Source organism: Glossina fuscipes, unplaced genomic scaffold (genome assembly GCF_014805625.2).
Source record: "Glossina fuscipes isolate IAEA_lab_2018 unplaced genomic scaffold, Yale_Gfus_2 28, whole genome shotgun sequence".
Lineage (NCBI taxonomy): Eukaryota > Metazoa > Arthropoda > Insecta > Diptera > Glossinidae > Glossina > Glossina fuscipes.
Window position 1 is genome coordinate 6,780,073 of NW_023998423.1, and position 14,412 is coordinate 6,794,484.

The 14,412-nt window shown below is 34.2% G+C and overlaps 2 protein-coding genes across 4 annotated transcripts in view; one reads left to right on the plus strand and one right to left on the minus strand.

Moving 5' to 3' along the window:
- LOC119636548 (putative polypeptide N-acetylgalactosaminyltransferase 9) overlaps nucleotides 1-14,412 on the minus strand; it is a 125,520-nt gene that overhangs the window by 33,284 nt on the left and 77,824 nt on the right. The gene's annotated exons all lie outside the window — the stretch shown is intronic.
- Nucleotides 11,670-13,503, plus strand: LOC119636550 (imaginal disk growth factor 6). The gene is made up of 3 exons (XM_038031951.1): nucleotides 11,670-11,898; nucleotides 12,087-12,662; nucleotides 12,731-13,503. Exons 1-3 carry the CDS (start codon nucleotides 11,748-11,750, stop codon nucleotides 13,381-13,383), a joined length of 1,380 nt encoding a protein of 459 aa, XP_037887879.1. The 5' UTR covers nucleotides 11,670-11,747; the 3' UTR covers nucleotides 13,384-13,503.

Consider the following 14,412-nt stretch of genomic DNA (forward strand, 5'->3'; position numbering starts at 1 on the left):
TATTAAGTTTGTGGGAATAGACACAACAAGTAGAAGGACTTGGGGGAAGTTCCACTCGATCGATTTAGTATCACTTTCTAAGCTTGCTTGCCTGTCTGTCCGTATGATGTCTGCTCAAGTACTCTTGTTTTCTAACCTATAGATTGAAATTTTTGGGTAATTTTGACGAAATTTGCTACACTGACGTGCCACAAGTACGGCCCCTATTGAAAATGGTTTGGATAGGGCCATACTTTTTCGAATAGCTCCCATATTTGGGAAAAGCGCGCTATAAAAATCTATGAAATTTTATGAACAACTATGTATTAGCCGAGTTGGTGTTGAGTACTTAATGGTCGGCCATGGCCAACAATCATGATTTTACTTGCTTTATTAATTACTGAACGTAAAAAATTTTAATGATATTGCTTTCATTTTATTTTGCATTGCACAGATGATGTTGAATCCGCTACTTGCAATAAAAATGTTTTCTGGAGCGATTTGCACATTGCGTGTAGTCAGCAGATCTGTACGAACTGAGTTTCGAATTGAGCGATTTATTTTGTAAACAAGTTTTTTCTAATAAAAAGGGGTCCGTGTAAAGCAAAAAGAAAGCATTAAGTTTGGTTTGATCGGTTGCTCTTTTTCTACGCGATGTTAATATAGAACTAGAGTTTAGTTACTGATTATGGTTTAACCTTCGAGTCCGAGTATAAATGGCAATAAATCCGAGTACATACGTTCAACAAGAAGAGAAAACGAAATATTCCAAAATATTCTCGAAACAGATTTATTGATACAAGTTATCCTTATTCGGATTGAATGATGTTATGACCGTTGGCAATGGATATAATCCGAGCTTTCTCTTTTTTCAATTGGATATTTTTCGATTAGTGTGGTTTCTGACATTGAGTATCTGCATAATAACTATAATTTTATTTGATAAAATTCATATTGCATTTATGATTGTTCTTTATAGGTTATTTTAATTGAATGCAATTTAATTAGTTCCGCTTCGTATATCAATCGAGTGCAGAAATAGCTTTAAACATTTTTCGCTTTAAGTAAATACAATTTTATCAGAGTATAAAATTTTTTTTGCAATATTCTTTAAAAGCAATTTATGCTCTTTACACAAATAGATGCACATTGCATACGAGCAATATACTGGTGTGTGCAAATAAATCTTTTGTTTTATAAATTTGTGAAACGCCTGCCTGTCTCTTTTCTGTTTTAAACTGTCATTCAACTGCAGAATATATTATTATATCCGCCATCGAAGGATGGAAATAAAATAATTCCGTTATTCCCTTTGTGCAGTAAGTGTGCTACACAATAAAATCTCACAAAAAGTATTTTATTCATTCTTGATCCATTCCGTCCATTTGTTTATCACTTTTCCACCCCTGCGACAAAAGTCTCATATTCTTCATACATGTACTTTTGCATTGAGGTAAAATCAAAAGTTGAGAGTCACGGTAACCCGCTCGCAAATGTTCTATGAAAACGAATTTCTTAACATTGCTTTAAGCTGCAATCCACAGAGAAAGTTGTTCTAAAACGTATGTGTGTGTGTGTATGCATCAAAATTCGATTCAAAGCTAGTTTCGCTTGATGAAGTCAACAAAACCAGACAAAAAAAGTGATAGCGGGCATCTAAGGTCTGAATTAAACTATAAGTCCATAAGGAATATATATCCTCTTTAGTGCCTTTTGTTGTTGTCATATTTTTTTATATTTATTTATTCATTCAATTGTTTCTTTATTTTATCCGTAAGCCGCGAAATATTTCGTACGCATTGCAATAGCCTTTGTGTATTGTTTTCACAATAGTTCTCTTTTCATTTCCGTTTTACTGATTTCCTGGCTTTATATTATTTCTCTCTAGGATAAATTCAATGTAATGAAATTAAATTTTTATTTTGTTTAATTGTTACCAATATCGTCACTTATTTTGAAACGATTGCTAAAGGAATAATTCAGATCTCAATAACTAATTTTGCACTGTACATCTGTAAACCGACTCCGAGTGCATAAGTAAATATTTTGAATGAATTTTCGATAAGAATTTGTAAGAAATAAAAAATTGTGCGTAAACATTGTCCATTATTTGAAGGTAGTGGGGAATTTGATTATCACTACTCAATAAGAAATATAGTAGGTCATATAAAAAGTCTCCGCGGTTTTTTCCGCGGACTGATGCCCGGGCAACACTCACCTGATTGTTTCAATCAAACATGTGCTTAAAAGGTGACAGGTTTCAGGTTACATTTTTTGTGAACTTAGTGTTCTAATTCTTCGCTCATGGAAAAAGTTATATTGATTTGAAAATGAGTGAAATATCTGAAGAAATATACTATGTGATGCTCTTTCACTATAAAAAAAGGTAAAAACGTTGCAAACAAAAAAAAATTGTGAAATGTACGGTGAGCATGCTGAAATGAACCAAGCACCCAGAAGTGATTTGTGCGATTCTGTTCCGGAAATTTCGATGTCAAAGATGCACCCCGTTCTGATCGAAAAATTGATAAAATTTTGCAAGTGGTGGAGTTTGGAATCATTTGAAAAGAGCAGGCTATAAAAGGAAGCTCGAAACCGCGGAGACTTTTTATATGACTCATTATAAGAGAAAAAAACAAAACGTACAAAAAGTTCTTACCCTAAGTCAGAGTCAGATTTAACAACGTTATTTCAAATTATTATCCTACACTGCCATTGCTGGGAGTCAAAAAGCTAGAGTTATCTCACAACAATCTTTCCAGAGGGAATTGGTTTCGCGCAGGAGCGGCCTTAGGTTAAAATCATTCCTCTCTGTCTGCAATCTCTGCTCCCGTAAAAATTCCATTCTTCTAGGTAAAGATTTTTCATCAATAGAATCCAAATCTTTTCGGTCACCGATATTGTGAATATAATAATAGTTATGTAAGAGTAACACTTTACATCAAGCTTAATAAGTTCATCCACTCTAGAGGATCGGCTCTCTCAGCTAACCTATCATAAATTTTTATTGAAAAAAAGAAAATCGAATTCCAAGCACCCCTGTAAATACTTATGATAACGTTAGTGAACAATAATTTCTTTCTTTTCATTCTGAGTGCCTTCTTAAGAAGGCTACAAAGACTACAAGGGCTACAAGAAAAATTTGCGTTCCCATTAGATGTTTGTCTCCTATTTGGTTAAAGTTGTTCGATGCATTTTCAAAATGGTTATTAAAGCAAGATGGGCTCCTTTAAAAGTAAGGATTAAAAGAAAAAAATCAATGTTTCCTTCGCTCCCCCAGTACTCGACATTGTTCACATTTTCGGTGCATTCAATGGTGCCGTTGTTCATGTAAGTGATTTTTCCCATTGTGAGATCGTGATGAAGCTTCTGCTTAAGCTGCATTGTTAGCCGCTCAAGAACGTTGAGAAACATAAAAGTTTCGATATTACGACTCTGCACATTGTAGAAATTTGCAAGCCACAATGACGGCTAGTCAGCACTAAGAGCTTTAGCTCCTACGTCCATGATAGCTCACAGAAATAGTGGCAACAGGATGTGAGAGTTGTTTCGTTTCTTTCGTATAAGCGAGAAACCAGTCTTTCTTTTTAAATAGCTTAAGGCACATATTTTATTCCCTTTGATCTCAAATTAGTTTTGTTTATTTCGACATCCATCCACTCATGCTGCATTTCCAATGACGCAGTCGCTTTTAAATTCGAGCTTCAGGTATTTTATCGATCATCTCGTGCCATAGCCAAAGTCTATGAAATAAAACTAACCAATATTGGGAAATGTTTCACGTGGGAACTTTTTCAAAAGAAGTTCGTCTACTGTTAAATTTGGCTAGAGATTGAAGCAAATAAGCTCTTTATGGATACTCTGTCAATTACAGACGAATCTTTATTCGCGATGCACAGATGCGAATACTAAAGAAACGCCAGTTTGTTTATATGAGCAACACGAATACAAAAACATTTATTTAGAAGTTAATCAAATCAACGCTTAACCTACATTATTGTGAAATATATGTAACAATATATTAATAACGAAATGTTATTGTGACGACCAGGCAACGGCGATAGCTTTTCGCCTTAACTATCCATTGTTATCATTACTGCTGCCTTAGGCTGTGTGCAAAAAAAAAAAAAAAAAAACACTAAAAGCCAGCCAATCAATATTGTTTAAACGTGATAAACTAGGAAAATGAAAAAAAAACAAACTAGAAAACAGAGAGAAAGTAAATACAATCAGGAAATTAAAGTAAAAATGAAATATTATTAGGTGAAACTTCCAAGGCAACGCAGCAACGATGAGCAAAGAACGAAAGCGCACCAAATAAATGAATAAACAAGTGTAAAGATACATGATAAAAAATAAATTTTCAAGTTAAATGACAGTTAGGCAGACAGGACAGATGGACAGCATTTTTTTTTTTTTTTTTTTGTGAAATCAAATATGCTTAAAATGCAGACACGTTTACAAACAGTAGGTATTTTTTTTTTTTTTTCTTTCTTTTTTTTCTATACATAAATCAGTTGACTCATTATGTTCGGTTTGGTCGACTTGTGAGTACCTGTTATTAAATTTTAGGCGCCGATACTTTTATGCCTATAAAACAATAGAAATATTTTTATAAAATATTCAGCTCAGACTAATTTTGGCTGCCTACCATTTAGATTTTACTCGCCTTCTGCTCACATCGAGTTCCGAGGAGTACATTAAATGCTTTTAATATATCAACGCGCCATAGAAATAAGTAAATGGCAGGAAATTACTTTTATTCTGAGCAGAAAGCTTTATAAACTTATTGGCAGTCATAACAAGTAAGCAAAGTAGAATAGAAATAAAATTCAGCTTAGGTACGTTAAACCTTGCGGTGAATTTGGTGAATTTTTTGGGAAGACAGACGATAAGCGTGATGTTCAAACGCTAATAGCATACAGAATTTTTATTTGCTTTTGTAATGCGTACGGCAGATATGATCTTCGAAAAGTCTTATAAATTGAAACAGTATTAACGGAATAAATGAATCGCCAGCACCCAATGTTCTGTTCGAAGGCTTATTTTTTAAAATAGATTTCAGAATTACTTAATTTCAGCCGATACTTGCAGCTTGCTAAATCTTAGGCATTTATACGGCCAAGAGCCATTCCCTAAGCAAATATAGGAAAGAACCCGCAAACATTTGCATGGAAAATGGGTTTCGAAATCTTATTAACCTAACCATGTTAATCAAAGAGGTTTCGAAAACTGCAAAAAATGTGCACAACTTCAAGGTAAACATTTCGAAAATAGAAAGTTATTCTCAAGCTGATTAAATAATTACAAATAAATTTTGGTCTTTTATAGGCAAATCAAGTTGATACGCAGACCAAGTATGCAGGCGCCCTTTATGGGACTATTAGGAAACCAATGTAAAAAGAATCCCAATAAGGGTTAGTCAAATACAAGATTAAACGCAAAAATTGGTGTGAGGAGAAGAATTCAAAAACCCCCCACCCACCTTCGAAAAGTTCATCTTAAAAGCGTATAAAAACAAAAGCAAACGAAATGACCGCTTGAAGGAATAAGAACTTCTCATCCTAAGATTGGTTCATTTAAAAGGTACAATGGCACGTGGATATAAACTAATAGGGGCGGACAGTTTTAAATTTCGAAATCCAAACTTCTAAACAAATTTCAAAAACTTAATGGAATATATTTCGCCGTATCTGTGACTGCGTGTAATTTATATCATCTTCAAGACGCACCCAACTGACCGGAATTTCAATATGCTGGACTTTTAACAATCTTCTCTGATTGTGCAACTCTTGGTACAATACATAGATAAATACATAATCCATAATCATAACGTCCTTTGCTCACTGAAATTCGTTCCTATTAACGAAAGCCTTTTTTTTATATTCTTGCTAGGACTACATATCGGGAGCATCGATACTCCTATTCCTTCTTTTCAAAGGGCATCGTAGACAATTCGTTGATGCGTGTAATTCAGATAGTGACAATGGAATGTTTTAGATTTCGCGGACATCCTTCCATGTAGTGCTAACGTTTTCACTTTTTATGTTTCAAGGTCGTTACTATGGTCTATGATCTGCCACGAAAATGTTACGATGACTGTTTAAAATTTTTCCCTTTGTTTCAATCTAATCTTACGCAAGTCAACTGAACGAAAATAATTTGTGCCTAGGAAGTTCTGGCATATTTGGCCGCTTATGCTTTGATGAGTTCGAATAAACGTCACGAGATGAGTCCATGAGCCGTATACAGCATGCGAGCTTTAGATATTGAAAACTTTACAAACGGTATTGAACGGTTTCTCATACCCTTGCAGCTATATTCTACTGATTGCAATATGAAAGCTGATCTGTGTGTGTATGCAAGCGAAATTTTTTTCTTGCCTTTCTTCTCGCATCAAACGCATATTTAACCAAAATGAAAATACTTTTTTTTTTTTTTGTATTTTCTACATGAAAAACTTACAGTGTTTACTTTTTTGTGTTAAAAATTATTTTTATTTTTTTTTTTATGTTTTTTTTTTAATACGTCATGTGCTTCTCCGCAGGTCAGAAAGTTTTGTGTTTTTACAATAGTACGCTTCATTCAATTTATGTATCGTTGTTCGCGAGTGTTAATTGAAACTAATTGGTTTGAAAAATTACTGTATTGTAATGAAGTAATTTGCGGAAAGGAAAGGAAAAAAAAGAAAGAGAAAAAACCAAACAAACGGGCAGTTTTGTATGGTTCCAATTGAACCCTGCATCATTATTATTATTTTTTTTTGCTTATTTAAATTAAATAAATTATTGTGGTTAGGAATGGATGGCTAAAGTGATTTTAAGCAGGGAACGTATGAATTTCTTAAAGTTATTATCGCCTGGCTCTACAGTTTCGTTAAAGCGTAAAGTTGTAGCATACTCAGATGCCCCCGTCAGCCAGTAAATGGAAGCATTACCTTTGACTAGCCAAGTGAAATGAAACCTAGTAATCAGAAAGTATGGGGATTTTAACGTTTGCATGACTCTCATATGATGATAATAGTGTTTTTTACTCTCTAGTCAAAGTAAATGTAGAACGTATTCTGTGTCTTATTGATTAAATTGGCCGCAGCATAGAAAATTCACTTGTTTATCTTCAAATAAGTTCCAGATCTTGATCAGAACTATCGGGTAATCCTCGATTACTGTAGATTTCTGAATCATACTTAGGGAATTATTTTGGACAAAAACTTAATCCCGATCAAGGTGATCGTGAGTGAACAATCACCACACCCACAATTACTTGATAAACTTCTAATGTAAACTTTAAGATGGGGTTCATGAAATGTTTCCCTCAAAGCGAATATTATCAGCTAACTAGAACCAGTGCAATCTAATTTTCTTTCTTAAGTGATAGTACTGTACTATGTCTTTGTAAGCACGAAATTATGACTCATTCTCTCAAACTTATTTAGAAAATAAGTGTTTACAAATGTTACTACTTCTGATGGGCTATATATATAAAAAATGTTGTTCATAATAACTTAAAGAAGCAGAATTGTGGTTTTTAGAAAGAAGTGATTTTTTCTGTTAATGAGTATTAGGCCGAAGCAAATAAATATCCTATATATTTCACTAGGAAATATTATTATGAGGCTACAATTAAAATCCAAATTCGGTTGAGGATGTATAGATAGCTTAAAAGCTGGGCTAGTTCGGAAAAAACAATTTTTCAAAAAGTTTCGCTAAAACCTTTGAGTGCCAGTAATTTGAAGTGGTCTTCAGTAGTGATGTTAGATGAAAAATAAATGGTCGGCCCACCGCAACATTGTAAAAAAAAGGTAGCATTACGCCTTAAGTTAGTATAGTTTCCACACTTTGAGAGAGAAATATTGACATTACACAAGGATTTCCTTTAAAACTTTAAGCTTTACACAGAACTTCTTACGTCAACTTTCGGGGGTTTTGCTGTATAAAAAGTTAGGAACATGACGACGAAGCAAACGACTTTTATAACGATTTATATGAAAAGTAAGCTGCAGACTTCGCTTTTATTTGTTTCCTGATTCTATCCGAAAGCATTTTCAATACGCGAACTGGGAGTCACTATTTGCCTCAATACATTCCTTTAACGACACTTTCCATTACTTCTTAAATGTAGCGATTTTCTTGTTAAGAAGATCGCAAATGATCAATAACAAGATAGATTTCCATGCGGGGTACTCCGAATTCCCAGATGATTGTAATGATAAGGAGATTCTAGTTTATTAACGGCAATGATTGATTACTTCTTTGCACCGTATGGACGGAAAGAAAGTTAATGACATGATAGTCCTTATCATTGTTCAACCGGAAGATGCGGCCTGCCAAGTAATCCATTTTGTAAAGCACTCGAAAGCCTACAAAGTATTACGTAATCTGCTACTTTCGATGATTTCTTAAGAAAATTCCTTAGTGATTTCTGCTCAGTTTTCTTTCTCATCGCACTGGGGGCTGAGGTGAGTGTAGTGATGCGCCTAAAGATGATTTTTAATAAATAATTTTTATTTTCTCATATCAATTCATAGGGCTGAGAGTGATTTTAAGTAGTTTCAGAATTTCAATTAAAATTTTATGATATTTTCATCGAAATGAAATTCACTGCAAAAAACTCGTCATTTCGGCAAGAAATTATTTTGAAATCCATTTCAGCACAATACAAAAAAAAAAACGAGTCCACCTTACTGTTCTCGCGATAAACTAATGTTGATAGTACGGCATTGCTGTACGTTTGCTTGCTTGCTTGTTATCCGAACAAAGGAAAAAAGCAAAATCATACTAGCGCTGTTTTTGTCGCTCCTCATATGGAACTCAGATAAAGAAGTTTGACAAGAACGATGCAAGATTCTAATATAATAAAATGAGCACTTGTACGTTGATTCCATCAAACAAACACACGCTTCTTGTTTACGTTTGTAACGATATCGTTCACAGAGCTATACAGATCTAAAGCAATTCTATTTAGAATTCATTTGGGGAAATTAGAACAAACTATAGGCGCGGCGGACGTAAAACACGTAAACATTCATAAGACATTGATTTATATAGAATTTAGTTACGAAAGAAGAACAAGCATAGAGTAACCCCCAACTTTATTATTATTATTATTAATTTATTCAGAGAATTCTAAGACTAAAGCAGTGGCATCTAAGACTAACGGCTTTACTGAAAAATCTATCGCACTTGAGATTTCAACCCACGACCACTGGAGTTGCTAGTCGAGATTCTTGTGTAGTTGCCCACCCAGGCGGATCGATCCCCAACATTATTAAGGCCCAAAACAAAGAACTTTGTGTTCAACTTTGGCGTTTTTTACTGATCAAAGGGAAGCTTTGGTTGTTGATTTGCTGAATAACAAAAGAAGAGGAAGAATTGATTTACTTCAGTGCATTGTAATGCACTCATAGTGCGAATTCTATAAAAGCGCCATCCATTCCTCAAACACAACTTATCGTATGCATAAGGTATACTTTTGTTCTGTTCCATATGCCCAATGGTCTAAACTTTCTTTTATTTTTTTTTAATTTTTCTTTAATTTTCGTTATTTACCATATGTTTACAGTTTGAAATTAATCGCTTGATGATATATGAATGCAATGCGAAACCCAGGGATTTCAACTGAAATTATTTAACGAAATTAATTACGTCAATGAGATCATTCTCAATTTAAACGCACTATTACACTAATGTTTATTAATTAGTTTACTTATCTGAATATTAAGTATAGGGAAAATTTCGTGGCGCTATCTCAACAAAATTCAAATATATTTTAAATAACTGTTTGTCACTTCATTGGCAAGACCGTACTATTTATACTATTATTAGCTTGTGATTTTTACAAACCTCTTGTGAGAAGTCAGCTTTACACACCTAAGGAAGTTCTAGAGAGCTCGGAAGAACGATCGAAGATTACGGTTACACGATAGGTGCTTCGAAATTTTCAAGCTAAACACTCTTAACTTGCTGCTAGTCAACAAAAGGTGAAATCAATTTTCACTTGAGCCTGTTACAGCAGCTCCTGATGAGCGATTCTTTTTGTACGTTGTATCAGCAACTATTCACAGTCAGAAACTCGATCAATTAAGTTTCTTATTTTTAGGTGAGCAGTCATCCAAATATCGATCTTCTTTCAATATATATATCCAATAATAGGGAAGTAAGGGAAGGAATTTTGCTGGTCTTTCTCAATTTGTTTAATAAATTTCATTGATTTTATTATCAATGGTTGGTTAACCAAAGTCCGCTGCGTGTTTCATATCCCAAAAATGTTGTGTTGCTGACCTTATAGAAAATCGAGTATTTTCCAAATTTTGGGTCACCGACAGGCTGACTTAACGAACGTCACAATGCGAGTACATGGATTGCCACCTTACAGAGGACGTCAAATAGTTAGACTAATACAATTAGTATTAACAATCTTACGGGGCTTTCAAGCCATCTGTTGGGAAAAATGCTATGTAGTTTTTCCTTTGCCTCATGTCCAAGACCTTAGGCCTAACAAAATTAACGCAGAGGGGTAGTTACGCCAAACGGATATATTAATGTGTCTCGTGTTAATAGATTCTATATTCTCTTGTTAAAGAATCTTTAGCAAGCCTTTGATGAATGTTCAGTTTATACATATAAGATTTACTACAACTTCGGATATCATTATTGTTGATTTAGCCAGAGAATAAAATCTACGACTAAAGTCTTAAAAGACTACCGTCTAAGGCTAACGGCTTTACTGAAAACCCTAACACACATGAGATTTGAACTAACATAACTATTTAGTTGTTAGTCGAGACTCTTTGCCTACTCGCTCTGCTCAGGCGGATGTAATAATAATAAAGATATAGTCGAATGCAAAAGCCTTTCCATGTCAGCACTCCTCCTCAGGCTTGACCTGAATAACGTGTAAAAATGACATTCTAGAGATTTGTAAACTGAAAGCAATTTTAATATTCCCGATATTTTTTGATCGCAGCTTAAATGAAAAAATAAAGTAAAACGTATAGAGTTTAAAAAATAATTCCTAATAATAAACATTAATTAACCTCTAACGCCTAAGGGCTATAATTTACATATGAACATTTTTCCAAGTTTTTCAAAAATGATCGCTAAATTAATATTCTGCCATTTCTCAGTATAATTGGCGTAAAGGAGAAGACCAATAAAAGCTCAATAATTTTGTAAAAAATCAATTAAAATTCGTGGCTTTATTTAGTATAGAATTGTTTCTGGTTACGGGGTTACCTTTGTGCATTTTATTGAATTACTCACTTCGTAAGATACCTAAATGTAAGTGTAGAGCAAAACAAAAATTCTTTGAAAAGAGAATCGCAAAATCATTGAAGAAGCAATAAATGCCTGTTTCTTGATTAAAAAAAAAAAAAAAAAAAAAACAAAAAAGCAAAAAACAGAGCAAAAGAAAACAGAGACAAAGTATTTAAAGTTGATAACAAAATCAAACAACTTTTTCTAAGTAAATATTCATATATGAGAAGACATATTTACATACATACATATATGTATATATATATATATATGTATATTGAAATAAAAAGCGAAAATAGCCGTAAAAAAATAAAAAAAAAAAGGAAAAATCACTCATCAAATTTTATATATATACATATACATATTAAAATCAATTTCAAGCGTCCTTCAAGCAAGACTTATCTCATGCTCTGTCTGCTCGCTCTCCAGCCGTAATTGCTTAAAAATTTTTCGCTTACAATCAGTAAGATTTGCTTTGTTAGACAGTGCGGTACAATAAAACGCTTAAATAATATGCGATACTCTGTAGTGTTCTCCTTACTACTCTTAATACTCGGCTTAAGCTGGGCCCAGAATAAGGGAAGTCCAACCGGTTCTACCACTTCGATTGGACCGCAAAAACATTTAGTTTGTTATTATGATTCTTCAAGTTTCGTTAAGGAGGGTAAGTAAGAAAAGCATTCGATATCCAAAGCAAATTGAAATCAAGTGAAAAGATTATGCAATTTATAAAAATTCGAAGAATAAATACATGTAAAAAAATATATGTATCTGTGAAGTGATAAGAAAGTGTAGAAAATGTCAAGAAACCAAGGCTTAATTTTTCTTGCTTTTTTCTTCTTTTTACAAAAGGTCTTGGAAAGATGGTCATCGATGACTTGGAGCCAGCTTTACAATTTTGTACCTATTTGGTGTATGGCTATGCCGGCATTGAGCGTGACTCCTACAAAGCTGTAAGCATGAATCAAAATCTTGATTTAGACTTGGGCAAGGGCTTGTATCGTTCAGTAACTCGTCTAAAACGTAAATATCCTCATTTGAAAGTGTTGTTAAGTGTCGGCGGTGATAAGGACATTGAAACTGGCGAGGATGCCAAAGATTTACCAAACAAATATTTGGAATTATTGGAAAATCCTACCGGTCGCATGCGTTTCATAAATACAGCGTATGCTTTAGTAAAGACATACGGTTTCGATGGTCTAGATGTCGCCTGGCAATTTAATAAGAATAAACCGAAAAAAGTGCATAGCGGCTTAGGTAGTCTGTGGAAAGGTTTTAAAAAGACTTTCACTGGCGATTATATTGTCGATGAAAATGCCGAAACTCATAAGGAACAATACACAGCCTTGATGAGAGAATTGAAAAATGAATTCCGTCCGGAGAATCTCTTGTTATCGGCCACCGTCCTACCCAACGTGAATTCTTCGTGTAAGTAAAAGAAGAAATATGTTTACAAACTCGAATAAAATCGCTATTCAATCTCATGCCATTATTAGTGTTCTACGACGTGCCCTCTGTAATGAATTACGTGGATTTTGTAAATTTGGCCGCTTTCGATTTTTACACGCCTGAGCGTAATCCCGAATTAGCCGATTTGCCGGCACCTTTGTATCCGCTACCCGACCGAAATCCCGAATTCAATGTCGACTATCAAGTTCAATATTGGTTACGTCAGGGTTGCCCCGCGAACAAGCTCAATGTAGGTGTTCCCACTTATGGACGTCCTTGGAAAATGACAGATGATTCGGGCCTAACCGGTGTACCGCCCGTACCCAAAGTAGAAAATGAAGCTCCTCAAGGCCCAAATACTCTTATCCCGGGCTTATATAGCTGGCAAGAAGTGTGCTCCCTTTTACCGAATACCAATAATATGTATTCGAAAGGAGCTGATGCCCCGCTAGCGAAAGTTTTGGATCCTCAAAAGAAGAGCGGTGTGTATGCTTATCGTGTAGCGGATAAAAAAGGCAAAAATGGTATTTGGGTGGGTTATGAAGATCCCGATACAGGCGCGGAAAAAGCTGGCTATGTGAAAACTTTGAATTTGGGCGGTATAGCTCTCTACGATTTATCTTTCGATGATTTCCGTGGTCTATGTACGGGTGATAAATATCCCATTTTACGTGCCATTAAATATCGTTTGGTCAACTAATCGATACATTTTTTGCTTTTAATATTTTCATGATAATATAAAATTAATTCTAAAATAAATGTGAATTGTGTTGCGTGAAAAAAGTCATAGTGTGTTTGCTAAACAATAACACAACAATAACGGTCGTGGTAGAAAAATCAATAATAAATTTAGCGTGTAAGGCTGTGTGAGAAGGATTTCACACTTTCACAAAAGGATATCCTGTAAACAAAATTACCGCTTCACTGCGCAAAGCTTTTTATTTCAAAATATTTAAAAACATTTATTATAAAGCTTAACGTTTAATAAATTAAACCTTGGAAAGCAATTAAAGTATGTAAAGTGTACAACAAAAACAACAAAGATAAAAGTTGTTAAAAGGTGTTTCAAATTTGCATGGACGATATTTAAATTATATAATTAACTTTTGTGTTTATATAATTGATAAAAAAAAGAGTCTATTTTCACGAAAGCCTCACTTTTCTATTCGCTTTTTTTCTCGGAGGTTATGTTGACTTTTCATTTCGCTTTCCTAGGAGATGTATCAGCCCGTAAAAGCTGGCTTTTCTTCTCACGGAACAGGAAATGATTTTAAATAGTTTATAAGTTTTATAAAATCTCTTACAGATGCAGTTGTTTCAATCGCTCCGACGCGACGACAATCGAATGCCTGAAGAAAAATTTCGAGGATAACACAAAAAGTTCAGGAAGAGGAGAGAATATTAAGACTGCTCGCGAAGCAGAATTCAACGTTTACACTCTCTTCCTAGGACTCAAAATATCTCACCGATCAATATTTGATCCATTTCGAGGGAATACCTGAATGAAGGAGTACAAAGAAACTTTTAAGAGCGAGTATCAAGCATCATGTAAAAGCAGTTCACGCATTACCTCAGCAAAGGATAAGGACCGCTTTTAGCTCTATCAGTTACTAATAAATAAATTTATCAGGATTGTCAACTGAATTTGGATTTTGAAGCATTAATCTGTACGTTCTGTGCCAAGGATCGATGACAATTCTTTACAAGGCAATGGTGAACTCTCTCATGC

What these genes read in the sequence shown, in the direction of transcription:
- LOC119636550 (XM_038031951.1), top strand. Translation starts at nt 11,748, where the DNA reads ATGCGATACTCTGTAGTGTTCTCCTTACTACTCTTAATACTCGGCTTA. An exon ending in TTCAAGTTTCGTTAAGGAGG is followed by an intron (nt 11,899 to 12,086) that starts GTAAGTAAGAAA and finishes TTTTTACAAAAG; the next exon opens with GTCTTGGAAAGATGGTCATC. An exon ending in ACCCAACGTGAATTCTTCGT is followed by an intron (nt 12,663 to 12,730) that starts GTAAGTAAAAGA and finishes TGCCATTATTAG; the next exon opens with TGTTCTACGACGTGCCCTCT.